General features: G+C 39.9%; 1 protein-coding gene across 1 annotated transcript in view; it reads right to left on the reverse strand.

The window, feature by feature from the left end:
• The window catches only part of LOC133456670 (uncharacterized), a 67,085-nt gene that overhangs the window by 14,915 nt on the left and 24,798 nt on the right, over positions 1-27,372 (reverse strand). The window contains exons 9-12 of the mRNA XM_061735196.1: positions 21,200-21,311; positions 19,519-19,609; positions 14,881-14,967; positions 5,497-5,649 (exon numbers count right to left, since the gene is read on the reverse strand). Of these exons, the coding sequence (XP_061591180.1) occupies positions 5,497-5,649; positions 14,881-14,967; positions 19,519-19,609; positions 21,200-21,311 (443 nt within the window). The remainder of the gene's footprint in view (positions 1-5,496; positions 5,650-14,880; positions 14,968-19,518; positions 19,610-21,199; positions 21,312-27,372) is intronic.

Below are 27,372 nucleotides of genomic sequence, written 5' to 3' on the forward strand. Positions count from 1 at the left end.
TGACCGGGCGCGGTCTCTGTCCCGGGGCCGGCTTGGCGGCGAGGGAGCGGTGCGCTCTGTCTATCTCCGGCGGTGACGGCAGCGTATCATTTCCGAACAACTCACACAGCAGCTCTTAGCCTTTAGCCGAGCATTATCATCCCGTAGAGTCGATCAGATGCCTTCAAGGTCCGTAACTCGCTGGCTGAGGTCTTCTGTGGCGAGTTCAAGGGACGAAACACGTTGGCCATGGTCCTCGACCGCGAGCCGCGTTTGGTCAAGTTTGGAGTCAAGCTGACTGAAAGTATTTTTGAACTCGGCGGCCAGGGCAGCTCGGTGTTCTTCCAGCAACGTGGTAATGGCCGCCAGGGTTAAGACAGCGCCAGCGTCGTCCTTCTTGCCCGACTTGCCGCTCTTCGAAGCCATCTCGGAGGTAAGTGGGCTCGTTCGAGACAAAAAAAAAAAAAGAAAAACAGGGAATCCTTTTTAAAGGAAAAAGTTTGAAAGTTTGAGGGCTTGGTGGTTTAAAAAGTTTGGCACTCACGGGAGCACTCGCGAAACGCGTCTACTCCATCTGCTCACCAACCGGAAGCCATGACTACAAATGTTTAATATAATCTCTCATTTTTGGATGTATTATCTTTATCAATATATATTATTTCAAAGAGGAATAAATCCGTGTTTATACCAAAGTAATAAGGATTTTTTTAAATTTGAATTGAATTTAAATTCTAAAATAAATTAAAGCTGCAAGCAGCGATGAACGGTCCTCCACCCTTGTGCACGTTCAGGCTGCAGTGGAAGCTTGTATGACTTGATGTAGATTCTTCAGTCCTGGACATTTAGTAGGGGTGTAACGATACACTAATCTCACGATACGGTACGATACACGATATTGAGGTCACGATAACAATAACGATACGATATTATAGCAGTATTTTTTTAACAACCCTGAATGAAGAACATATGACTGGAAAAAATAGTCTTTTATTTGAAAGACACAAATTACAAAACAATGCTGTGCGTTTGCCCTATTGTTACAGTTTGTAATGTTTTATAACTGTTTAAGTTTTAAAGAGAAAGCCAGGCCAACCATTTTCCTCAAACTGAACTAAAAGTAAATGTCAGGTTTACATTATGCATCTTCAGTTTCAGACAAGTACAAATATTTAGCCACAAACTGAATTGTTTCTCTCATGTATGACTTGACTTTTTTCTTTCTAATTTAACAACTAAAATTAAATAAATAAATAAAAGTAAATAAATACACACAATTTTACATCATAAACAGATTGATTCATGCTCACCTTATAAGTGTAAGAGGAGATTTATTTTAGTTAAGAAGGTTATTTTGGTAATTCAGGGTTGATTATTTTATAAATATATTCTTTATATTCTGATGTAAATCAGGGACTATAATGACACTAGTCAGTTTATCTGTAGTGATTAGTCTGTTTTAGATTGGGCGGAGTGATACGCCACAGTACGGCACTAGGTGCTGTGTTGATGTTCTAAAATCCTACACTGTTGAGGGACATTAAAGTACACTGGAACTCAGCAGAAGGTTCCCCGTGTTTATCCTACTCACGACCCCAAAAAGGTTTAATTTAATAAGGTAAGGCTTAACTCTACACCAGCCTTACATTAGTAAAAGTTCAGAGCTCAAAACGGGACCACAAAACGGTACTAGTTTCTTCTGAGGAGGAAGATTTTGGTCCGCGGGTCGAGGCGCGGTCGTTACTAGTCAACACAATAGATTAATATTAATAACCCAATATCGCGATACACTTTGTCACCTCCACGACACGTATCGTGACGTTTTTGTATCGTGAAATTTCGTGGCACGATATATTGTTACGCCCCTAACATTTAGTGGATGAAACCAGCCACCACTCTCTATACCAAACCATTCAAAAGTTATTGCAGAAAGTAGGAACTATCAAACATGGACCAATCAGATGAAGGGGGGGCGCGCTTTTTGGCGTCCATCGTCGCCACGGTAACGCTTTTGACTGAGAAAAGTAATGCGCGTCATCGCAGGATGGAGACGCACATTTTGATGTATAACACACCTGGGTACACGTTACGGTTCGGGCCGAAGAAATGGCATGAATTGCGGCAAAATTACAAGATTAATTCAAAATGGCCGACTTCCTGTTGGGTTTGGGCCATGGCTCCAAGAGACTTTTCATTAAGTTGCGACATGATACAGGTGTGTACCGATTTTCATGCATGTACGTCAAACCGTATCGTGGGGCTTGAGGCACAAAGTTTTCTAGGGGGCGCTGTTGAGCCATTAGGCCACGCCCATTCATGCAAACCATTAAATATCACATTTTTCACCAGGCCTGGCTTGGTGTAAAATTTGGTGACTTTTTGGGCACGTTTAGGGGGCAAAAAGGCCCTCCTTTCGTCGGAAAAATAAAAAAAAAAAGGATAAGAATTCCTACAGAGACAATAGGACCTTCGCACTGTAAGTGCTCGGGCCCTTATTACAGTAAATAAGGGCTTACTTACGTATCTGTGACTCCTTACATGCCCTGCTTTATTTTAATGTGATTATAATTATGACTCTAAAATTCAAGCCGTGTTACCACGGACATTGCCAGACAATTGAAATGCAGGAGCAGATCTTTATTGTGTTCACATGCCCGGTCTAGGTTCTGCTGTTTACAAATGTAATTTCTTAGGGCTATATATTTTAACAAACATAAGATTATTGATGTTCACAAGGGCCAAAGAAAAGATCTGAGATAACCTTGATTGTTTTTTTTTCTTTCTGGAAAGCAGTCAGCCATTAATCTGAAGAGAGCCAGGGTAAAGCAGCAACAGTTTACTCTTCTAAATTAGAGCTGAAAACACTTCTGAGGGAACACAAGGTCTCAGCTTCATTAAATGGACTAGAGGACATTTTACTTCCCGGCTCAGACCAAAACCCCTAAACCCTCCCAGTAGAAGGAGCTGCTCTCTGAAGTTTAGCTGCAAGGGAATTTAAAGGAATTCAGAAGAGTTTCATCAACCCCAGATACAGCCCAGGCATACACCAGTTACTTCCACTTTACAAGGAGTGTTCTGGAAAACAAACCTGTTTACTTTCTTTCCCTGAGTGAAAATGGAATATATATATATGTATATATATATATATATATATATATATATATATATATATATATATATATATATATATATATATATATATATATATATATATACATATATACAATATATAAAACGGTAGTATATAATGTCAACATCTCTGATCCTCTGAGATACGTGTATTATCCAGGTTTGTGCTGGGACTTGCCGGCTGAAGCAATTTTCTTTTTTCTTTTTTTCTTTTTTTTTTTTTTTTACCTTGTTTGCACACATATTGAAGCAATTTTCAACTTTGCCAACACTCATCATCCTGTAGACTATAAGCCGTTCATTCGTTCATTCGTTCATTCGTTTGTTCGTTCGTTCGTCCGTCCGTCCGTCCGTCCGTTCGTTCGTTCATTCAGTCAGTCACTGTTTGGATATATTGTGGCAACAGAGAAGAGATTTTCAACATAAAAAAATTGTTAAAAAAATACAAAAAAATAAATACATTTTTGTATATATATATATATAAATAAAATAATATATATGATATATTAAAAATGCATACCGGTATATATACTGTAAATATGCCTCAGGTTTTTACCAACATGGTATTAACCATTAATATAAATGCAGACAAAAAATTAAAAAAATTTAAATTGTTCAGCACGTACACCCAAATTCTACATATATCATTCACAACACTTCACAACACTTCAAATGCCTGCTAGCCATAAGATACCAAGGGAATAAGCATTTCGGTTGTTTTTTCATATTCTCTTCGTTTATCTATTATCATTTTTGATCCTATTATTCCTGCAAACTTATCTTAAGCTGTTGAAAAGGACAGTCATCCACGGCTCATTTTTTTGTTTCAAAATGCTCATGAAGCATGCTGCTCTGAGAACTTCACTCTGTATAAATCCCACCATCACAGAGTGTAAATGTTCTTTACAGGACACTGTTGCAACCCCGTGCGATCACAAATCCTGGCTTTTGAACTGGTTGCTGATAACAGTTGGGATGGTCTTTTTCCTCTTTTAAAAGGCCCACGGTGCTCGTTTCCTTCAACAAAGGTCTGAAATGCTGATCTCTACTGTGCGATGATCCATCTCAGACGCCTCTGAGCCCAGAGATGCTGATGGTCTCTGAATGGCTTCCTCTTTTTCTTTCCTAACAGTAAAGTTTTAGGAGGCACTTGTGCATGTAGCTCTGTACTGTAGCGCTTGAAAAATGTTGCCCCTTACCCAAGTGATAATAGCAGCTATTAATGATGATGTTCTTGATGTAGGGCCGTCACTTTCTTACAAGTACTAAACATCCCTGTAGTCAAGCTTAATAGACTGTTTGATACAGGTGATAAATGTGACAGATGCTCTTTATCACCTGCTAACCATACACATATGTTCTTTTCCTGCCCAAAGCTGTGTTCATTTTGGTCATCTTTCTATAATACTCTCTCAAAAGCCCTTAATAAACCGCTGGTTTCTAGCCCTTTAATTTCTATTTTTGGTGTACCTGAAGATTTTAATAGTTTTACTAAGAAGGAGATTAATATAATTGCTTTTTCCTCTCTTGTAGCTCGTAGTATTTTACTTCAATAGAAGGACCAAAAACCTCCATCTCCCAATTTTTGGTTGAAAGACCTGATGTCATTTTTATATTTAGAGAAAATTAAATACGGTATTAGGGGTTGCTCTGATAAGTTTTCTCATATTTGGGAACCTATTCTTTCTCTTGTTAATTCTTTGGCATCCTTGGAAGATTAATTTAATTTGATTTAATTTAATTATAGGGAAGTATGATATTGCTAACCATGTCTATTTTTTTTAGGGTTCCTCTTCTGTTTATTTTAATTTTTATTAACTTATTTCGTTTTTTTTTATTATTATTATTGTTGTTGTTTTGTGTGTCCTGTATTTTATTTTATTACTTTATTTTTCCTATTATTATTGTCTTCAGTCAGAGTTTGATTGGTAATTGGTACTTACTTTGGGACCTGTTTATAATTACGTATTTTACGTACGTTTTGGGGTGTTTGTCCTTATTTATTTTACTTTTTTTTCTTTTTGTGCGTGTGTGGTAAAATATAAAACGGGGTATTCTGTCGAATCCTTTAAAAAATGTTTGTTGTTTAATATGCATTACATCGACTACCCCCCCAAAAAACCCCACCCCTGTAGCAACTTTTTTTTTCACTTTTCTTTCTCCGACACAGAAACACTTGCAGCCACATTTTGTACAACGTATAATGTTTTGTGTGAAGCCAAGCAGCGACGTGGTTACACAGCCGTCAAGGTGTCGCAGAGCTGAGTGAACTTCCATGACTGAAAGAAGAGTGAAGGGAACGAGGGCTCTGCTGTGTACGTCAATGAAGGAGTCTTATTAAACCGGAGGCAAAACTCAATCAGGGGTCAGACAGCAGTGGTGGAATCTTACTTTGGTTAAGGAGGAGAGACGGAATCCCTTGGCCTTTTCCTTTCCAGCGTTCTCATTGAGGTAATTGCCAATAGCGAGGAGGTACTCCAGCACGGAAACAAATGACCTGCATTGGTACAGCTGTGTGCACATTCTGATCTTCTGGTTAATCAGCTGGAAGAAAAACACATTGGCACAGAGCAAAGTAATTTCGTTTTGCAATACTCATTCATTTTCTGTACAAAACAACTTCGTTAAATGTAAAGTAGAACAAAGCCGGGCCTTGTGTGCTCTGCACCTGCTGACTAAAGTATCCATAAGTAACTTAAGGCTTTAAAATTTGTCAGTATAAACACAAAAAGAAAAAAAAAATCTCACATGACCTCATTTGACCTCAAAGAATGGGTAAGCAGGATCCTATTGTTTGGAGAGATTATTATTATTCACTACCTATTTACAGGACTGTCTCAGAAAATTAGAATATTGTGATAAAGTTCTTTATTTTCTGTAATGCAATTAAAAAAACAAAAATGTCATACATTCTGGATTCATTACAAATCAACCTGAAATATTGCAAGCCTTTTATTATTTTAATATTGCTGATTATGGCTTACAGTTTAAGATTAAGATTCCCAGAATATTCTAATTTTTTGAGATAAGATATTTGAGTTTTCTTAAGCTGTAAGCCATGATCAGCAATATTAAAATAATAAAAGGCTTGCAATATTTCAGTTGATTTGTAATGAATCCAGAATGTATGACATTTTTGCATTACAGAAAATAAAGGACTTTATCACAATATTCTAATTTTCTGAGACAGTCCTGTATGTCAAGTGCAAATATCCCTCTGGAATATCACCGAACGTCCTTGTTTAACAATCTCTATACAGATCCTGTTAAACATGGATAGAAATCATACTGTAGAAAAAAATCTAAATGGGATTTTAGGTTTCACCAGTGGTGTATTAGAGGAAAAAGGAGTGAGTGCGGTGGGAATCATAGTACTTGAAAAAGAGTTATATTTTCAAAATAAGGCCCATGCCAGCCTGCAACAACAATCCTGCCATATGCTCGTGTTGTGAGAATAACCTCCCAAAGCCTACAAGTGGGACAGCTTCAATTAAACTGAGGAGAAAGCAGATATCCAGCTTCATCACATAAACTGGCTCTGCACCCAACCATCTGTAACGCTGTGGAAAACTACAGAATCTCAGGAATATACAGCCTAACTCGGAAAAATCTAACCTGCTTTTGTTGAATGCTCTGATTTAGTAATTGTTTTAACAGAATACATCCAATAGGCCAACTGTATATTAGTGTAAACATGTTGTTATGTTATAAAGCATGTGTTCTCTCAAGTGTCTGCTAAATAACAGTAGTAGTAGTAAAGCAAAGTGGAAGCTGCTATCACTTTATTGACAAAGCTGAATAAAAAGACTGGGCTAGTTGACGTGTCCTTGCGTGAGTTGTGAGGTCTATTTACATATTGCATCTTTTGTATCTTTCAAAAACACAGCATATTCAGTGGGATTTGTGAGATATAATTGCTTGAATGATCAAAGCACTGCATGTTTTCAGAGCAATGATTGGAGGAGGTGTGCAGGAATTTCGCTCACATTTCTGAAAGAACATGACTGTTTTCTGAATTATTTCTCCTCATTTTCCACTCTCTGATCAAACAATGAAAAAAAAAAGCAAGGTGTGACTGAAGGCTTCATGAACCCTCTAAAAAACATTCCTAATAAACTACAAATTTTATATTTACATTGTCGAGAAAAAGTATGAAACCCTTGGAATCAACTGGTTTTCTGCATTAATTCATAATAATATCATCTAAGTCACAACGATAGAGAATGGTTTTTAAACACCAACAGTTTACTTCAGTATTTTGGGCCCTGATGCATCCCCAAACTTCCACTGAGCTTAATCTAGATCAGGGGTCGGCAACCCAAAATGTTGAAAGAGCCATATTGGACCAAAAACACAAAAAACAAGTATGTCTGGAGCCGTAAAAAACTAAAAGTCTTGTATAAGCCTTAGAATGAAGGCAAATGGCGAATTGCAAAATGTTGAGAAAAAAGTCGAAATTTCGAGAAAAAAGTCGAAATGTTGAGAAAAAAAGTCAAAATCTCGAGAAAAAAGTGGAAATGTCGAGATTAATGTTGAAGGACAATTTCGAGAAAAAGGTGGAAATGTCGAGAAAAAGTCGAAATGTCGAGATTAAAAAGGAAGAAAAAAGAGAAAAAAGGAAAAAAAGAAGAAAAAAAAGAAAAAAGAAGAAAAAAAGAGAAAAATAGGGGAAAAAAAGAGAAAAAAGGAAAAAAAGGAAAAAAAAGGTCAAACACTTTTGAAAAAGCTCCAGGGAGCCACTAGGGTGGCATGCGGCTCTAGAGCCGTGGGTTGCCGACCCCTGATCTAGCAGAAGGCCACCCTGACATTTCCCTGTAAAATGCAGGAATCAATAATTCCTTCAGTGGTCCAGGGCATGAGAGGCAGTGGCATAAGCCCAAACCATGATGCTCCCTCCACCATATTTTACCAAAGCCAGGGTATGTTGATGGTGGAAAGCTGTGCCCTTTTTTTGCGTCATACACAGTACTGAATATTCCTCCTGAACAATTCGATGTTTGTTTCATTAGACCACAAAGCTTTTGAATGGTGGCGTTGGGGATTGCCAAGGTGCTCTTGGCAAAGTTAAAAAATGCAGCGCTGTTTTTGGAGAGCAGTGGCTTTCTTTGTGGTGTTGTGTCGTGGCAATGTGAAAGCTCAATGACTAACATGGTAGACTCATCAGCAGATATCTACCTTTTCTGGTGAAGTCTTCAGGCCTTTAGCTGTTTTTCGCGGACTCTTCTTTACCTCAGAGGATTCTGTATTGTGCCTTTCAGTCATCTGGACTTGAGCTCCCTATTCTACCAGGAGTAGTAACAGTACTTAACTGCCTCTATTTACAGACACTTTGTGTAAATGTAGACTGACAGATGCCTGACCACTTTGAGTTTACTTTGTTTTCCTTTACAGCTTTTTAATCAACACTAGTTCATCTGGATTTGTCTCAAAGATCTCCTTTTTGCAAGGCATGGTTCATATCGGCAGACACTTCTCATGAATAGCAAACAATAAATGTCAGTGTCTTTTATCAAAGTAACTTTGAAACCACACCTCCAAATTAATGTCATTAATTGGTGTGCAAATTACTGGAGTTGACGTAATTCATCTATGGGTTCACTTCCTTTTCCCTTCAGCAGTGTGAATGTTTAAAAAAGAGACAAAATATAATTGTGTACATGTCATTAGCATTAGTCTCTTTCGATTATTGTGACTCAGATGAGGATAGGATAATATTTTAAGGCAAGCGAGTGTAGGGCTGTCTTGGTTGACATTGCATGGAGGAAGGGGACAGTACCGCTGGAGTGGCAAACCGGGGTGGTGGTCCCTCTGTTTAAAAAGGGGGACCGGAGAGTGTGCTCCAACTACAGGGGGATCACACTTCTCAGCCTCCCCGGGAAAGTCTACGCCATGGTACTGGAGAGATTACGGCCGATAGTTGAACCTCGGATTCAGGAGGAACAATGCGGTTTTCGTCCCGGTCGTGGAACACTGGACCAGCTCTACATCCTCCGCAGGGTGCTTGAGGGTTCATGGGAATTTGCCCAACCAGTCTACATGTGTTTTGTGGATCTGGAGAAGGCATTTGACCGTGTCCCTCGTGCCATTCTGTGGGGGGTCAGTGAGTATGGAGTCCGGGGCCCTCTATTAAGGGCTGTCCGGTCTCTGTATGATCGGAGCAGGAGTTTGGTTCTCATTGCCGGCAGTAGATCAGACTTGTTCCCGGTGCATGTTGGACTCCGGCAGGGCTGCCCTTTGTCACCGGTCCTGTTCATAATTTTTATGGACAGGATTTCTAGGCGCAGCCAGGGGCCGGAGGGGATCCAGTTTGGAAACCACAGGATTTCTTCTCCTGTTGGCTTCATCGGACCGGGACCTTCAGCATGTGCTGGGGCGGTTTGAGGCTGAGTGCGACGCGGCAGGGATGGGAATCAGCACCTCCAAAACCGAGGCCATGGTTCTCCACCGGGAAAGGGTGGGTGGAGAAGTCCTGCCTCAGGTAGAGGAGTTCAAGTATCTCGGGGTCTTGTTCACGAGTGAGGGAACGATGGAGCGTGAGATTGACAGAAGGATCGGTGCAGCGTCCGCAGTTATGCGGTTGATGTACCGGACCGTCGTGGTGAAGAGGGAGCTGAGTCGAAAGGCGAAGCTCTTGATTTACCGGTCAATCTACGCACCTACCCTCACCTATGGTCATGAACTTTGGGTAGTGACCGAAAGGACAAGATCGCGGATACAAGCTGCCGAGATGAGTTTCCTCCGCAGGGTGGCTGGACGCTCCCTTAGAGATAGGGTGAGGAGTTCGGTCACCCGGGAGGAGCTCGGAGTCGAGCCGCTGCTCCTTCACATTGAGAGGAGTCAGCTGAGGTGGCTTGGGCATCTGTACCGGATCCTCCTGGACGCCTTTCTAGGGAGGTGTTCCAGGCATGTCCCTCCTCCCTAGGGAGGTGTTCCAGGCATGTCCCACCGGGAGGAAACCCCAGGGAACACCCAGGACACGCTGGAGAGACTATGTCTCTCGGCTGGCTGGGAACGCCTCGGACTCCCCTCGGAAGAGATGGAGGAAGAGATGGATGGATGGATGGATGGATGGATGGATGGATGGATGGATGGATGGATGGATGGATGGATGGATGGATGGATGGATGGATGGATGGATGGCAAGTGAGTGCATATGTTTTCCTCATCACTGTGTGTGGATTGTGTAATTAACGTTGTAATCATAAACTTTTATAATTTAGTATGCCAGAGAAAGATGTAAGAAGTCCATAAACACCAGATTCAAAATAGCAAGTACCATTTTAAGACTTGTCAGAGTGGTGTTTTAGCGAATCTTCTACACAGCCAAAGATAATGTCACATAGGTCCAGTATCCTGTGTGTACTAAAGTGTGTTTCCACCACAAAAAAAGCACATATAGCACATGTCTCAAATTGCAGGGTTCTACTTTTTAATCTTAACATTTTTTCTTTTGATGAATTTTTTTTTCTTTTAGTCATTTGTGTCTTTTTTTTTCTTTTTCTTTTACTGTGTTTAGCAGTAGGTGAATAGTATCCCTTATTCTGCTAGATATTTGCAGTTGCAACAAGTCATTTTCTCTTAACAATACACCCATTTCACCATCTGCTCCTTCATATTCACAGCCATGTTTGACTTTGGTCACGCTGATTGTAAATGAAATGTTTAATTTAAATTTCTTTGGTGATTTTCTCCCAGCCAGATATCCTATCACAGATTAGCAAATAAAAATGCCCTGGCTTCCATTTTTACTGTGGCTTTACTCTGAATAAATTTGCCTTTGAATTTAGTGAAAGCATTACATTTGGTCTTGCTTTTTCATATCCTTTACTGCATCACTGACTTTAGCACTGCGTCTTTGACATTGTTGTATATATTTGAGCACAGAGCACAGTAAACACATGCACTTTTCTGTATAAAGCCTGACATCCTGGAAACCCCAAAAACCATATCACAGGTGACAAGCATCCTCCTGGTGGTGACTTCTTCATTATTCCTCCTCCAGACTTGTACAGTATGTCAGGCTGCATCGAGGCCGGTTTTAGGGGGGGGCAGGGGTGGGCTGTTCCCACCCAAACGTGCGTCCTGCCCACCCAATCAAAGTTCCCGGATCCTTTATTTTTTTATAATTAAATTTTTTTATAAATATTAAAAAATATCACAGAATATCTGTACCGTTTCTGATTGGGTGGGCACTGCGCATCATTTTTAGACACAACAATGAACGCATACCGCAAAAGTTGTGTCTCGGCGGAGGGACCCGACGTGCAGGCTCTGGAGCCGCCAGCCTGCCGCAGGACCTTTTTTTTTTTTTTTTAAGATTTTTTTGGGCTCTAGTGGCCCTTTATTGGAGATGCAGACTGGAAAGGGGTAGAGAGAGAGAGAACGGGGGAGACACGCAGCAAAGGTGCGCGGGCTGGATTCGAACCCGCGACCGCTGCAGGAGGAGGACTGTAGCCTCAGTATATAAGCCGCCGCTTAACCCACTGCGCCACCGAGCGGCCCTGCCGTTGGCTACAATTGATTGATAAAAAAAAAAAGCAAACAAAAAAAAAGCAAAAAACATAAAATAAATGCAGCCTCAACAGGGCACAAGCCAGTGTCCTATTTGTGCCGGTGTTCTGCCATTTTTCGCTGCTTTGCCAAAAATGCTACCTAATGGTTTTCTACCTTTGCAGAGCTACAAGCGAGGGATATTAGAAATGAGGTTTTGCATTGACATTTACCCTCATAAAAGGGACAGTTCCAACAGTACGGACCCGGCAACTGCACACGAGTCAGCAGTAAGTGACGTTATTTTTTTATGTTATTTATATTTGTCTACAAGTATTTAGCTTAGCTCCGGAGCTCCGGAGGCCACACACCGGACCGGACCGGTGAGGAGCCCCGGGCCCGGAGCTCCGGGCGCCGGCGGCTCTATTAGTACCGTAATACATTTTTCTTCTGTTTATGGTTTCAGATCTTCCAAGCACCTGAAGCTGTTCAACGACACCTTCAGAAGACGCACGGTCCTTCCTTGAGCAAACAATAGTGCATAAATGTTATTTATAGGTATACAACTTATGTTTTATTTTTTTAACAATAAAGTTGCCATTTGTGAAAATTCAGTGTTGTGATGTCTTGTAACATATGAAATGATGAGGAATCTAAGTAACTGTGGTGTACCTGTTTAGAATTAAAAAATAAATCTTCCTGTGTGAATAAGTGTGAAGACGAGGTGACTAAAGGCTGATTTATGGTTCCGCGTTTCACCAACGCAGAGCGTACGGCGTAGGGTACGCGTCGATTTAACGCAGAACCGTAAATCCGGCTTTAAGATCCGTTTACACCGTGTAACTGAATGAGAGCATCCGACTATCGAGCTGCGTGACATCGGAAGCTCTCTGTCCACACTGAAACTGTTAAACTCTCTCTGCCCACACTGAAACCGTTAAACTCTCTCTGTCCACACTGAAACCGTTAAACTCTCTCTGTCCACACTGAAACCGTTAAACTCTCTCTGTCCACACTGAAACCGTTAAACTCTCTCTGTCCACACTGAAACCGTTAAACTCTCTCTGTCCACACTGAAACCGTTAAACTCTCTCTGTCCACACTGAAACCGTTAAACTCTCTCTGTCCACACTGAAACCGTTAAACTCTCTCTGTCCACACTGAAACTGTTAAACTCTCTCTGTCCACACTGAAACCATTAAACTCTCTCTGTCCACACTGAAACCTTTAAACTCTCTCTGTCCACACTGAAACTGTTAAACTCTCTCTGTCCACACTGAAACCATTAAACTCTCTCTGTCCACACTGAAACCGTTAAACTCTCTCTGTCCACACTGAAACTGTTAAACTCTCTCTGTCCACACTGAAACCGTTAAACTCTCTCTGTCCACACTGAAACCGTTAAACTCTCTCTGTCCACACTGAAACCGTTAAACTCTCTCTGTCCACACTGAAACTGTTAAACTCGTGGCCAGTTAGGACAGTCCAATACAAAAAAATAAAAGCAATGGAATTTATTTTGTCGCAGAAGCTTCTCGCATGGGACACAGTTTGTGTACGCAGCCGACTGCTCTGGCCGGAGCGAGGCTTATTCTCCTCCCCTGCTACACGTCATTCAAGCAGCCAATCAGCACAGAGCCTCATTATCATAGCCTCGCCCCCCCCCCCCCCCCTTAGAATGAAGCATAGAAAAAGGGGTTAGAAACAGTAAAACTAGAGACATGGCCCACAGGCTGAATTTCTGAATTATGTAGAAAAAAACAAGCTTTAGATTGTTTTCAAAACATTCAAGGCCTGTTTAAAATATACATTAAATGCCATAATATGTCCCCTTTAATGAATTTGCTCCTTTCCTGTTAATATAATGTCTTTTTCTGTGTCACAGACAATGGATTACAGTGCCATCATTCTTATCTGTTGTTTTTTCTCTTTCATCCAACAGTCAAAAGATTAAGACTGAAGCAATGATGCTGAGAGAAACCTTTTTAGAGAATCGCTAAAAAAAATAAAACTCCAACCAGGGAGCTGGGAGGTATTCTTGTCTGACTGCAATATCTTTACAGCCTGCAGTCATAAGTTCAAATAAACAACAGTCCTCTATAAGATTGTTAACGATCTATTTGACTAATGGTGTACCTGGAATGTCCGGATACTTGTACTTCTCAAGAGTGAAACGTATTTGACTTTACTTCATTTGATGTAAGTGTTTTGTCTTTGAAGAGAGTATTACGTTTGCAGAAGGATTACAAAGTTGGGTTTCTCCATGTCCTTCTGTTTTTTGTTTTTTTATTCATGTATTTTAACCCCTTGTATTGTCTTTGGGTCAAAATGACCTAATTCTCCTGTTCCTTCTTTCCTCCTGCTCTCTCCTTCCTTCCTTCCTTCTTTACTCCTTTCATTCTTTCTTTTCTCCCCTCGTAAATTATTTCCTTGTTTTCTCCTTTCCTTCCTTCATTCTTTTTTCCCTTCCTTCTTTCCTCCCTTCTTTCCTTCCTTCCTTATTTCCTCCCTTCCTTCTTTTCTCCCTTCCTTCCTTCCTTCTTTCCTTCCTTCCTTATTTCCTCCCTTCCTTCTTTCCTCTCTTCTTTCCTTCCTTCCTTCTTTTCTCCCTTCCTTCTTTCTTTTCTTTCTTTCTTCCTTCTTTCCTCCCTTCCTTCTTTCTTTCTTTCCTCCCTTCCTTCCTTCCTTCCTTATTTCCTTCCTTCCTTCTTTTCTTCCTTCCTTCTTTTCTTTCTTCCTTCTCTCTTTTCTCCCTTCCTTCCTTCTTTCCTTCCTTCCTTCTTTTCTCCTTTCCTTCCTTCTTTCCTTCTTTCTTCCCTTCTTTCCTTCCTTCCTTCATTTTTCCCTTCCTTCTTTCTTTCCTCCCTTCCTTCCTTCTTTTCTTTCTAAGACAGCACAAGGGTTAAAGGAAAACATTTACATCACTGAAAAACTCATTTAAACTTGATTTGATTTGGATCCACTTTGAGGAGAAGTGTCTGAGAGTGCCTCACATTTCTTTCTAATTCAGAGACTTTTAACCAGCAAATATAACAGAGAGTACTACATTCAATGTGAAAGCAAAAAGCTTTCACATGAAACACAAGAAACACTTCTTTTAATTTCTGTCTAAAGCCACATTGTGTGGGAACAATAATATTTGCATTCCAGAACACATGTGCATGTTTCTGTGGCTGTGCTTTCAGCCGTTTTCAAGACGCAGCTGATAATTTGGAGAGAGTTTTAAACAGCTCAGCAGTCGACTAGACCTTTAATTCCACTCTGGAAGTGAAGAAGTGAACTCACAGGTTGCAGGTCCTTCATGCTGATGGGGAGCTCCCTCAGAGTCAAAAGCAGGTCAAGTTGTGTGCTCAAGCATGGGATGTTGCACATCTGCAGCAGAGAAATGATGTGAAGATAATGAGCTGAGTAAACACAGAACAGAATGCAATTATCACACCATCACACAACCTATTTCCATGTGATTATTCCGATTGATCTCCAAAAACAGTCCTGCTGGGAGACACAGCAGGAAAAACTGTGAGTGCTGCATCGCATTCTTCAACTGAACTTCTTTGGATAGATTTTGCAGACAAAAGGAAAGTGCTGCAGGTCTGTCGACAGGCTGATTTAACAGAGAAACTGAAGACTTGACACTTTGAAACGATTGGCTGAGCCGCCTAGTCGACCTTTGTGTCAGTGCTAACCTCTAATAAATCACTCCACACCGTTAGACGGTCTGGCTCATGCACAGGTCTCATCTTCTGCAGCTAAAGGGCAGGTGGGCTGACAGATACTTGAGGGAAGACATTGGGATTAGTGTTCAAAACCTGGACAATGAAGTCATCTTTATTTTCTTATTTTTTTTCTTTATGCCCCAAATGTGTTATCCTTCACATGCTGAACCAGCACGCTCCAACATGCTCCAACATCCATTTCCAGTAGGAAACAATGATACCATGCCAAGGTCACACTTATATCCCAACTCTGTCACTGATTTAGGTGATCACATGCTGGTATTTTGATAATTATATGTCTTATAATCAGTACTGGAGTTGAGGGGGGATGAGGGAGGATGTCATCCCTCCTGAAATAAAAACAGTCCAAATCATCCCCCCTGTAAAACTGCCATCCCTCCTTTCCATCCCTTATGTCATTTCATCAATGAATGTGGTTTTACTGCTATTTCAACATTTAGAGTCATCACCAGAAAAATAACTTATTTGACAATTTTCACCTGTTTCAAGTCAATTTTCACTTGAAATAAGTAGAAAAATCGCCCAGTGGGACAAGATTTATCTTCTTATTACAAGCAAAAAAATATTTTTTTACTTATTTCAAGTAAAAATCTACTTGAAACAGGTGAAAATTGTTGTTTTTTCCAGCGATGAGTCTTGTTTTAAGTGTAATGAGATTTTTTTACTAAAATGAGACATTTTAACTAGAAAAAAGACAAATATTCTTGTTAAGATTGTGAGTTTTTGCAGTGATCCATTTTACTTATCCTGTGAAGGACAGAGTCATATTGATAAGTTCAGAAAAGTGTTTTTTATTGTTGTGTTTTGATGTATTTGATGTAAGCCCAGTGGATATTTAAAGCTTACAGAAGGCTGCATTTAACTGCTGCTATGTCATTCCTGCAGTATTTCTGCAGGGGTTTTGGTCACTGCTATTATTTGTAATATAATATATTATTTGTAATCAGCACAAATTATCTGTCCCCATATGATAAAATCCACCATCCCCCCTGGTTTTTTTTACAACTTGAGTACTGATTATAATGATATAATACTGATTATTATATATATAATAACAAAATCATAGGTATTTTGCAAGACTTTTTCAAACTCACGGCTGTTCCAGCTTGGCCGCATGGAAGCTTTTCTCTGTGCCATAATAGTTCATCCAGACGTGATGCTAATGTTGCCCCAATTAGAGGTAGATCAATGCAGAGACGGGGACTTGAGTGTGTGACTTGGACTCGTTGGCAGACAACAGTGACTCACACTTGTGATTTGAGACCTGTGAGGAATCTTTGGTGTCTCGTTTTCCCACCTACACTTCCCTTCAGCCAGACTGTCAGTCCCTCCCTAAGCCCTAGTCCATAGGAAATTTCGAAAAATAAATGGTTTGCACCTTTTAAACCCTGTCAGGTTCTTCAAGCACTGTGCAATGTGTTTCTGACTCACAAAAATCGGATTCATAGAGTGACAGCTCCCCATTAGTGGTGTACAGTATATGCGGTCTATACACAGTGCATTGTTTCTACAATCATATCTTGATTAAGTGTTTCATTAAGTGACTTGGATCTTCAACCCTCAAGTTACATGAAATGGAGATTATTGCATTATAAAATGTTATGTGATGATAACCCTGTACATGCTTTGAATTGTTCATACATTGCATTTGTTCAAAAAACAAGACATGGTGTATTTTTTCCTTAACAATCAGTATTTATGTAATCCCAGTAATCTTTTCATTTACACACAAACAACAAGCAATGATCTTGTTCTATTTATTTTTCCTTTAACAGTTTTAATCTATTGGGCAGATTGATCAACGTTTAGATGAAACATACTTTATTTGTTTAAGTAGAAAAACCACGGTAAAAGATATTGTGGTTGATCTACTTTAAAAAATTAAGTCAACTTTTTCGCATGAGATTTTTATGTAGATCAAGAAAGACTAGTCTTTGTATAAACTACTTAATTTTTAGTATGTACAAAATTCATTTGCAAGTAAAGTCAACTTAATTTTGATAAATAAAGTAAACTTAACACAATTAAGTTGACTGTACTTGCAAAATGTAGTATTTACATACAAAAATTTTTTATATATATATTTTATACAAAGACTAGTCTTTCTTAATCTACATAATAATCTCACGCAAAAAGTTGTCTTAATTTTTTTAAGTAGATCAAGCACAATATTTGTAACAGTGCAGGCATCACAAGCTCAGGCTTCAGCTACACCTTTTTTAGTCACATCTATTTGAGCCGTCTCTGTAGTTCCTCTCTGGTTTTGCTGTTTTCCCCATGTGTGCTGTTTGATGATGATGGTTGCACCGATGTAACATTGTTTTTTTGGATAACCAAAATAAACCATAAAAACAAAACCAACTGGGGATCTGCTAAATGAGACAAGCCGATGGCCGATGCCCATCCACCTCTATATTTATACTACCTCCCATGCTTTTGTAAAGTTAAATTTGATGGGAAAATCAAGATAATATCAAAGAAAACACCATAACTGTCTAGCTGTTTGGGAAGAGAAAAAATAAAAAGACAGGCAACGTTTCCATAAACTGCTAGGAAACAATTCCATCTGCAACGAGGCGGCGTCGGAGGGAGACCTCACCTGTGATCTCATCACAGAGTCCAAGTCTGAATTAGATGAAGTTTAAATTGAGTTCTTTGGCCACAATCAACAAAAATATGCTTGGAGATAAAAAGAAAAAAAAAGGAAAAAAGAAAAATAAATAAAAAATAAAATAAAGGAAGCAGCAATGAATGAAAAGAAGACCTTGTCAAGTGTAAAAGATGATGCTGAAAACATTTGACTCTAAGGTTGTGTTGTTATCATGGGTGCTAAAAACACTGCGGGGACAGACAAATCATTGATTACACTAAATATCAGTGATTCTGCATACAAATGCCCAACTGTCTCTTTATCTACAATTAATGATTCAAAAAAGCTGGAGCTTTTGGAATGACCTCCAGAGGTCTCTAACTTCATTAAAGTTTGAAATCTGCAGGTTAAAAATCATGACTTCAGGAAGCGAGAGACATATACACATTTTTAACAAGCACTATTTTAGTGCAACACAACTTTTTTGGTCCATGGCACATTCCCTGTTGTTTAACTTTACACTAAGGAGCAAGAAGAAACTGATTTTAATGTGTGATTATTGCATAAGTCGTAGTTCTTCTTGCTCAAAACCAACAAAAACAAACATTCAGCAGTAGCCAGTTAGTATTGTTCTTAAAACCATGTTTATACAAAAACTCTACACCGTCGTGGTTTTGGGTTGAGTCAGGATTTGTATTCAGTTTGGTGTTTCGGTTAGAATCTGGGTTTGTTTGTTTTTGGGTTTTTTTGTTTCAGGGTCAGTGTTGTCAGATACAGAAAGCCACATTATCGCACAGAAACTGTTGTATTTTGAATAAAATTACCCTAGGCTATAACAACAGCCAATGGGAAAGAAGTTTGCTGGAGGTGTGAGACTTAGGAGTTGTCTCTGTGTGAGAGAGAAAGATAAAATAAAAGAAACGTGACAAAACACCATTTTTCTGGTGATGACTCTAAATGTTGAAATGGCAGTAAAACCACATTCATTGATGAAATGACATAAGGCAGTGGTCCTAAAGACCTAAAACAGAGCACTGTGCCATCAGTAACTGATTTATTAAACATAAAAATATTGCTGCTACGCTTCAACCACGACTCCATCATTGGTCCAAGTGATTGGCAGGTGAAGCCAGGTGATTGACAGGTTAGGTGGAACCATCCTGATGGGGGAGACTCTGCGGTTTTAGGATAATAAGTTGAATAGCCTACTCCTGAAGATAAAATTCATTTTATGAATTTAGACTTATATTTTCCTCAATTATTCATGAAATATTATTTTTAAAGGATTTTTGCATGGATGCTACTTTTTAAATATATGTATATTTTAAAATCTCACGTACCCCCTGTATTGCCTTCACGTACCCCAAGGGTACGCGTACCCCCATTTGAGAACCACTGACATAAGGGATTGGGGGGGGGGGGGGGTCTGGGTATCTAGAGTCGTTTAACATCTCAATTATGGTGGCAATAATTCCAGTTAAGTGAAGTAGGCAGCAGTGTTGGGTTGCAGAAAGAAGGAGGTACTGGGTTCAGAGTTGCTGACTGGCCTGTCTCTGTGAAATCTGCATGTGTGGGGCTGTTTCTGCATTTCTCTACCTCCATCATGTACTGGTCCACGATATGCAGTTCTGTAACGGGTCCCTTGTGGGATTTGTACTTCTCCACATCATCCACGGTGGGTACGTACCTTAAACATAAATACAAACAATGTTAGATGAAGATGTTATTTAGAAGAACCTGAAAGTGCATCGTATCTGAATGTAAATGCATGTAATATTAAACCATTGTTAGACTCGGTTGCATAAAAGTATATACTGTATATGTATACTGTACTTGTGTTTTAAAGTATATGCATTTATCCAGTTATTCTAAATACATTTTATTTTGTTTCATGCTCTAACCACCTCTTATAATGTAATAAAAAAACAGATTTGTGGTGGTGGGGCATATATTCTTACAACCTGGCTTGGATTGAACCACTAGAGCAGGAGTAGGCAACCCAAAATGTTGAAAGAGCCATATTGGACCAAAAACACAAAAACAAATATGTCTGGAGCCGCAAAAACTGAAAATTCTTGTTTAAGCCTTAGAATGAAGGCAAATGGCGAAATGTCGAGAAAAAAGTCGAAATGTTGAGAAAAAAATCGAAATGTCGAGAAAAAAGTCGAAATGTCGAGAAAAAGGTCGAAATGTCGAGAAAAAAGTCGAAATGTCGAAAAAAAAGTCGAAATGTCGAGATTAAAAAGGAAAGGAAAAAGGAAGAAAAAGAGAGAAAAAAGGAAAGGAAGAAGAAAAAAAAAAAAGGAGAAAAAAATTTAAAAAAAGAAGAAAAAAAAGAAAAAAGAAGAGAAAAAAGAGAAAGAAAGAGAAAACAGGGAAAACATAGAAGAAAAAAGGGAAAAAAAAGGTCAAACATTTTTGAAAAAGCTCCAGGGAGCCACTAGAGCCGCGGGTTGCCGACCCCTGCACTAGACTGATTTGGAGTGGCCTCCAGAAATGATTACTGTAAGAGCCCAGCGGTGGTGATGCTCTTTGTCTACTTAAATAAAACAGCGTATGCTGATGGGGAAAGAAACATACTAGCTGGCACTGAATGCGAACCCTGCTCATCTCAAATTGGACTTCCCACTCCTGTCACTTCCGAACGTTCCAACCTCAAACCAGAGGAATTCACTTCTTGACAAGAAGCTCTGTGTGCCGCAGCAGTAGCACCAGTCATTAATATTGCAACACCTGTTGGGAGTGGTTCTTTCAAGATTGTATTCCTCAGGCCTATGCCACTGCACATTAAAATATATATTAACTTTTCATAGAATAAATAAAATCCTTCACACACTACATTAGATCACTCTTGCCTTCAAAGAGGTTAACATCCAAACTGTGTAAACTGCAGGTAAGATTCAAAAGCCATTTTACCCACTTTCAGCATCTTATTCCTAAGGGCATGTCAATACTTTCCATCTCTGCAAATAACCGGAGATGAAACTTTTATTACATAGCTGCTCTGAAAAAAGCTTCTTTCTAGCATGAGAACATGTCGAAGACTGTTACCTAAAACATTTGTCCTTGTCACCAGCTGACAGGAGTTTCGCATCATCCTGACTTAGTCATACTCTTAAAACCTTTTGGTGGTTAAGGTTAAGTTGTTGATTTTGTTTCTGGTGATGAAAACACACATCACTAGCTCCCTGACTGACACTAGAAGTCTTTCAATCCGTGGCTTGAGTTCAGACACTACACAGAACGACTACAAATCATTTGTGGCACAAAGTTGTACCTTCTCAAAGAGGTGATGTGCTCGTCAGACAGGCCTCCATCCTTCTCACTGACGATGAACAGTTTGTCCTTCAGCTCTCCAGGTTGCACCGGAAAACTTTTGAGGAAAATGTCTAAAAGAACAAGACATTAGAAAACCACACTCAATGGTACATGAAAACTTTTCTTTTCCCTGACACTTGTCTTATCCTGCGATAAAATAACAGAAAAAGGATTCAGACGACAAAGTCCTTTGGTTAATTACTTTCTTTTGAATGCCTAAGGGAAATGCACAAATTTGCATTCTATCAAGTCAAAGCTGATGGGATTTTTTTGTTTTATAGAAAATGTCTCTGCATAATTCAGGAGCTGTGAGAAGCATTCATTAGGAATCTCAGCACTTTAGACATATACTACAATACATAGTAAGTGTTACAAAAGATAAGGCCTGTAAGACACAGTCATTTGTCAAATTTCCACTCAGTTTTACATTTTCATCCCAGCTGATATTTACTTTCAGACATGTGAAAGAAATAGTCCAGCAAAGATTAACTTGTTGTTGTTTTCTCTCTGAGTTTGAGAGACACCACACTTTGATCATCTATTGCAATATTATGTAGATACATTTAGCAGGTTACCAAAATTACTGGATGTACAGTATGTACAAGCAACTTTCAACAGCATTTCTTGACTGCTTTTCATGAGTAAAAACATTCTCACTAAATATCAACAGATAGAAGCTTCTTTTGCCCAGATGCTCCACAGAGATTTAGGAAGTCCTTTGTTCCTGCAGCAACCAGACTTTTTAACTTGGACTGCTGATGTCATGTCTTGCTGCTATACTAATACTAACCCTTGTACTGCACATTGCACTTTAAACTGCAGCCACTCTTTTAGACTGTAATAACTTGCTGCCATATTCTCTTGTACAGTGCACTTTTAATTGCAGCTATATTCTTAGCTGTTTAATTTGCTGCTATACTTGTCTGGCACATTGCACTTTTAAATGGATTTGTATTCTTTTTCTTTTATCTCCCTTTTTTGGGGGGTCATTTTCTGGTAATTTTTTTGTTGTATTGATCCACTGCTGTCCCTAGGTGGAGACATTTTTAATGTGTATTATGTTGTATTGTTGTGGCCATGGTGGCAATGAAGTTTCCCCTTTGGGGATAATTAAAGTTGAATCCTCCTATCCTTAGAATAATGCTAAGTGACCTTACAGATGCAGGAAAACCAGTTAGAAGACAAGAACCAGGCCAGCTGTGTCCATTATGAGTCTAAGCTGACCCACTGGTGGCCTCAGTATTGTACTAGACAGGTAATACTGAATAAGAAGCTTACATGCGTATTTTACACAATATTTATTCTTTCAGTTGTCCTGGTTCTGAGGTTTCTTTACCTTTTTGTTTTGTTGTATTTTATTCTGATAGTTTCATGTGTCCGTTTTTGTTTTCTTTGCTATTCTTTATTTACTGTTGGAGGATTCCATTGTGCACATTATCCATACACTGCAGTTCCCAGTATTAACTGTATCCTGGTAAGGTGGTGTACAATGTATGCAGCATGAAAATCGATTGTATAATCACAAACCTAGAAGCTAGTCTTATGGCTGTTGTGACAGGCTTTTCCATAGCTGCTTTATGAAGTAAAGTACACGAAACAGACTAGTCAGTTGTTGGATATGTCCCTGAATGTTAACACACATTTTCAAATCCTGCATCCCCATCCATCCATTGCCATACGTGCTTCATCTTACTCAGGGTCATGGCGAACTGTATTCCCAACTTTCTTTGGGGAAAAGATCAACTTACATTAGAAATGGAGTATAATAAAATTGGCACAAAGAGTAAGGACATTTGTGTTAGATTATTAACACGGTAGATTATTTCTTTTTTTCTAAAAATGCTTCTTGGCACTCAATATTATATTGTTGGAAAGCCTGTTGATTTCTCTTTTAAATGGTGCCACATTTGTAAGGAACCTGCATTTGTGGGATGAGCAGCACAACTGAGTATGACGGTCGTCAGGGACAGACTGCAAAGTGCGTGTCCCACAAAAACAACCACCCAAGAAGAGTTTCCTCACCCTGTCAGCACTAAGGTACCACAGTCAGTCTTCTGCAGATTTACAGTTGAGGTTTGCAGGACGATGCGGCCGACGGCCCTCTGCCCAGACGATCAAGAACAGACTGCAGGCAGCCAGTCTCCGGTCTCATAGGGCTGCCGGGAGGCCTGCCATGACTGCTCTTCACCGTCAGGCCCGTCTGCGCTGCTGGTGGCAACACATGCACTGGAACCTGAACATGTGGAGGAACATTACGTTCAGCGATGAGTCCAGATTCTGCCCACGGTACTTGGACCGTAGGGTCAAAGTGTGGAGAAGATGTAGGGTACGCTATGCTGATTGCTGCACCAATAGTGTAAGATCCTCGGTGGAGGCAGTGTGATGGTGTGGGGTGGCATCTCCCTCACTGGAGAAACGGGTCGTCATCATTGGAGGAAATCTCAATGCAGAGATATGGATATGAGATTCTACCGGTGGCAATGTCCACAGTCTAGGACTGAACTCTATGCTCCAAGATGACCCCCCCCCCCCCCCCTACAGAGCGGGTTATCAGAGACCTCCAGAACTTGGGAGTGGGGAGGAAGCCCTGACCCCAACCCCCTTGAACCCTTGTGGGATCAGCTCGGACTTCCTGTTCCTGCCAGAGTCACCAACACAACCACGTTGGCTGACTGGTGACAAATGCTGGTTGAAGAATGGGATGTTGTACCGCAGTAGTGTGGGACCAGGCTGGGGCCTCATTTATAAAGCTTGCGTGCGCAGAAAACAGGGCTTGAAAGATGCGCACCTTCTATGCCAGGGGTCACCAATCCTGGTCCTTGAGGGCCGGTGACCTGCATGTTTTACATGTTTCGCTGCTTCATTGCACCGTGATAAAAGTGACTGTGTCGTTAAGAGAATTGTGCAAACCTCAATGACAAGCTGATGACGATGATTAATTAGAATCAGGTGTGTTAAAGCAGAGAAAACTCTAAAACATGCAGGACACCTGCCCTCGAGGACCAGGATTGGTGACCCTTGTTCTACGCAAAGGTTGGGATTTAAAAAAAAAAACTTAACGGGAAAATGTGCGTATCTTTACGCAAACTTTGATCCTAGAGCACGAACATTTTGAAGATATGGGGAATGGCGACACGGACGGTGAGGTGGTGAAATGAAGCCAGATCCATGTCATACTTTTAATGTCATCACATATCAGACTTATAATATGATAGCGCTGATCGTGTTCCTCTGTGTTTGAAGCTCAGCGTCAGTCAGGACTCTGGTGCTGCAGCCGCGGCGCAGGACACGCCGGGAACCTCCTCGTCACCCACCGCGACAACCGTAGAGTGACTGAGGACAGAACAAATGAATGCTGGGCCACTCTCCTCTTGGCCTCCACCTTCAGATCGCACCACTTCTTTTTTATTTTTGCGACAGATCTGTCCGTGGCACTCACAGCGTTTACAGCAGCAACGACGTGCTGCCACTCACTCGTTTCTTTCTGTTAGTGATGCCACTACTGTGACACCAAATAATGTGGTTTTCCTGCCTCCACCTCATCCACAACATCTCCATCTCAGTCTCCGTGAAATTTAGTGGCACGGTGGCTCAACACGTCTCATTCATCCTAACACAGCAGAAACAGACTGCAGGCGCCGCTGCGCATGCTCAGCAGGCTCATTTATATGTAAATACAATCATCAGGTAGTTTGCATTGACCATTCATGGTAGAAAGTGGGTGTGTAGAGGGCGGGGTATGAGGCGAATTCACATGCGCAACCTTCCAGCTGGACTCTGATTTATAAAGCGAACATTGCGTGCAGGTGTGCGTGCACACGGTTTTATAAATCAGGATTTTTTTGTGCGCACGCCATTTTCGGCTTTTGAGCGCACGTACACTTTTAGTATGAATGCTACGCACTCTTTTATAAATGAGGCCCCTGGTGACCAGCATGAGGAGGAGGTGCCAGGCTGTTCTGGCTGTGTTTGGTTCTTCCACACGCTCTTTGTTAAATGGATCAATTGTTAAATTCCCAATATGTGTTGTTTTTTCAAACTTCAATTCACCAACGACCGAACAGCAAACAAGAGTCATAGTTGTGCTGCTCATCCCACAAATGCAGGTTCCTTACAAATGTGGCACCATTTAAAAGAGAAATCAACAGGTTTTCCATTAGTTTTTGAATTATTGCCCAGAAGTCTAGTTAGAACAAAGAAATAATCTACCAAACACAAATGTCCTTAATTTTGTGCTAAGCATATTTAACTATCTTGGCAAAATCTGTTTGTGCTAAAAGTGCAGTGTGCAGTTTTGTTAACGTTGTTTCCCTTCTCTGTGTTAAATGCCAGTTATTTGTTCATTTGTGTTTTCCCCGCATGTTAACCAGTCATAATTTTGGCTTCCCTGTTTTAATTCCTTTCATTTGGACTTCCTACATTGGTTTCTGCAGTTCAACTATTTGATTTATTTTTCTTTCCTCCTCCTAATGGAACTTGACCATAAAGTTGGCTGTCAACATTTCTGGTTCACGTCAGCAAATCCAAATCATCACGCTAACTAAAAACCCACTTATCACTGACTAATAAAATAATAATTTTAAATTAGAACCAATCTCTTATGAACAAAGCTGTAATCAACATGTCACTAAATAATTTAAAAACGTGATGGCAGGCCCCTCAGAGGGACAAACAGCCTTTTATGTCACAGTTTCAAATGAGAACTCTGAACATCAAATGTCTACAACAATTTTAAAACACTACTAGCAGCCTCATGGGTCTCATTTGAGCCTCATGTAAAAACAAGAAAAGAATCCTTACATGAACGCATAAGTGCAAATGAAGCCTTTGTTAACTGCCACTCAGACAAACTGGGAAATTCCCAGTTTGGAGGGGGACGGACAGTACTGGAGTTGAGGGGGGATGGCATCCCCCCCTGAAATAAAAACGGTCCAAATCATCCCCCCTGTAAAACTGCCATCCCCCCTTTCCATCCCTTATGTCATTTCATCAATGAATGTGGTTTTACTGCTATTTCAACATTTAGAGTCATCACCAGAAAAATAACACCAGAAAAATAACTTATTTGACAATTTTCACCTGTTTCAAGTACATTTTCACTTGAAATAAGTAAAAAAATCTGCCAGTGGGACAAGATTTATCTTCTTATTACAAGCAAAAAAAATCTTGTTCCACTGGCAGATTTTTCTACTTATTTCAAGTGAAAATTGTTTTGAGTGTAATGAGATTTGTTTTACTAAAATGAGACATTTTAAATAGAAAAAAGACAAAAATATTCTCGTTAAGATTTTGAGTTTTTGCAGTGATCCATGTTACTTATCCTGTGAAGGACAGTCATATTGATAAGTTCAGAAAAGTGTTTTTTATTGTTGTGTTTTGATGTATTTGATGTATGCCCAGTGGATATTTAAAGCTTACAGAAGGCTGCATTTAACTGCTGCTATGTCATTCCTGCAGTATTTCTGCAGGTGTTTTGGTCACTGCTATTATTTGTAATATATTATATTATTTGTAATTAGCACAAATTATCTGTCCCTATATGATAAAATCCCCCCAGATTTGTTTTTTACAACTCGAGTACTGGGGACGGAGTATCCCAAAGGGGACAGGGACCCCCAGGTGAACTTTTAATTAGGACCAGAAATTTTCCTGTCATTAAATAGGCAGCAGCACGTGGACCTCTCCAGGTAAATAACCATTTTAGCTCAACCCACATTCAAAAGAGAAATAGACTTTGATCATGCAAATCAACTATGGCTCTCCTTCGGTACAGAAATACATTTTCATGACTTTTCAGAATTTTAAATTATTCCAAATCTGAGGAAAATGATTAAGCTTAAACATGAGAAGAAATACAATGTAAACAACTGAACACAAATATATGACAGCATCTAACAGCATATACAACAAATCTCATATATTCGCCTTCCATCTCCTCTCTGGCTTCTTGGTAAGACCACGCAGATGCATCCGTCACTGACGGAGTGATGTAATATTACCAGAGGTGGTAGTAACGAGTTACATTTACTCCGTTACATTTACTTGAGTACGTTTTGGGAAATGTTGTACTTTTAGGAGTAGTTTTGAATCACTATACTTTATACTTTTACTTGAGTAGATTTGTGAAGGAGA

The sequence above is a fragment of the Cololabis saira genome, chromosome 12, assembly GCF_033807715.1.
Source record: "Cololabis saira isolate AMF1-May2022 chromosome 12, fColSai1.1, whole genome shotgun sequence".
Classification (NCBI taxonomy): Eukaryota; Metazoa; Chordata; class Actinopteri; order Beloniformes; family Belonidae; genus Cololabis; species Cololabis saira.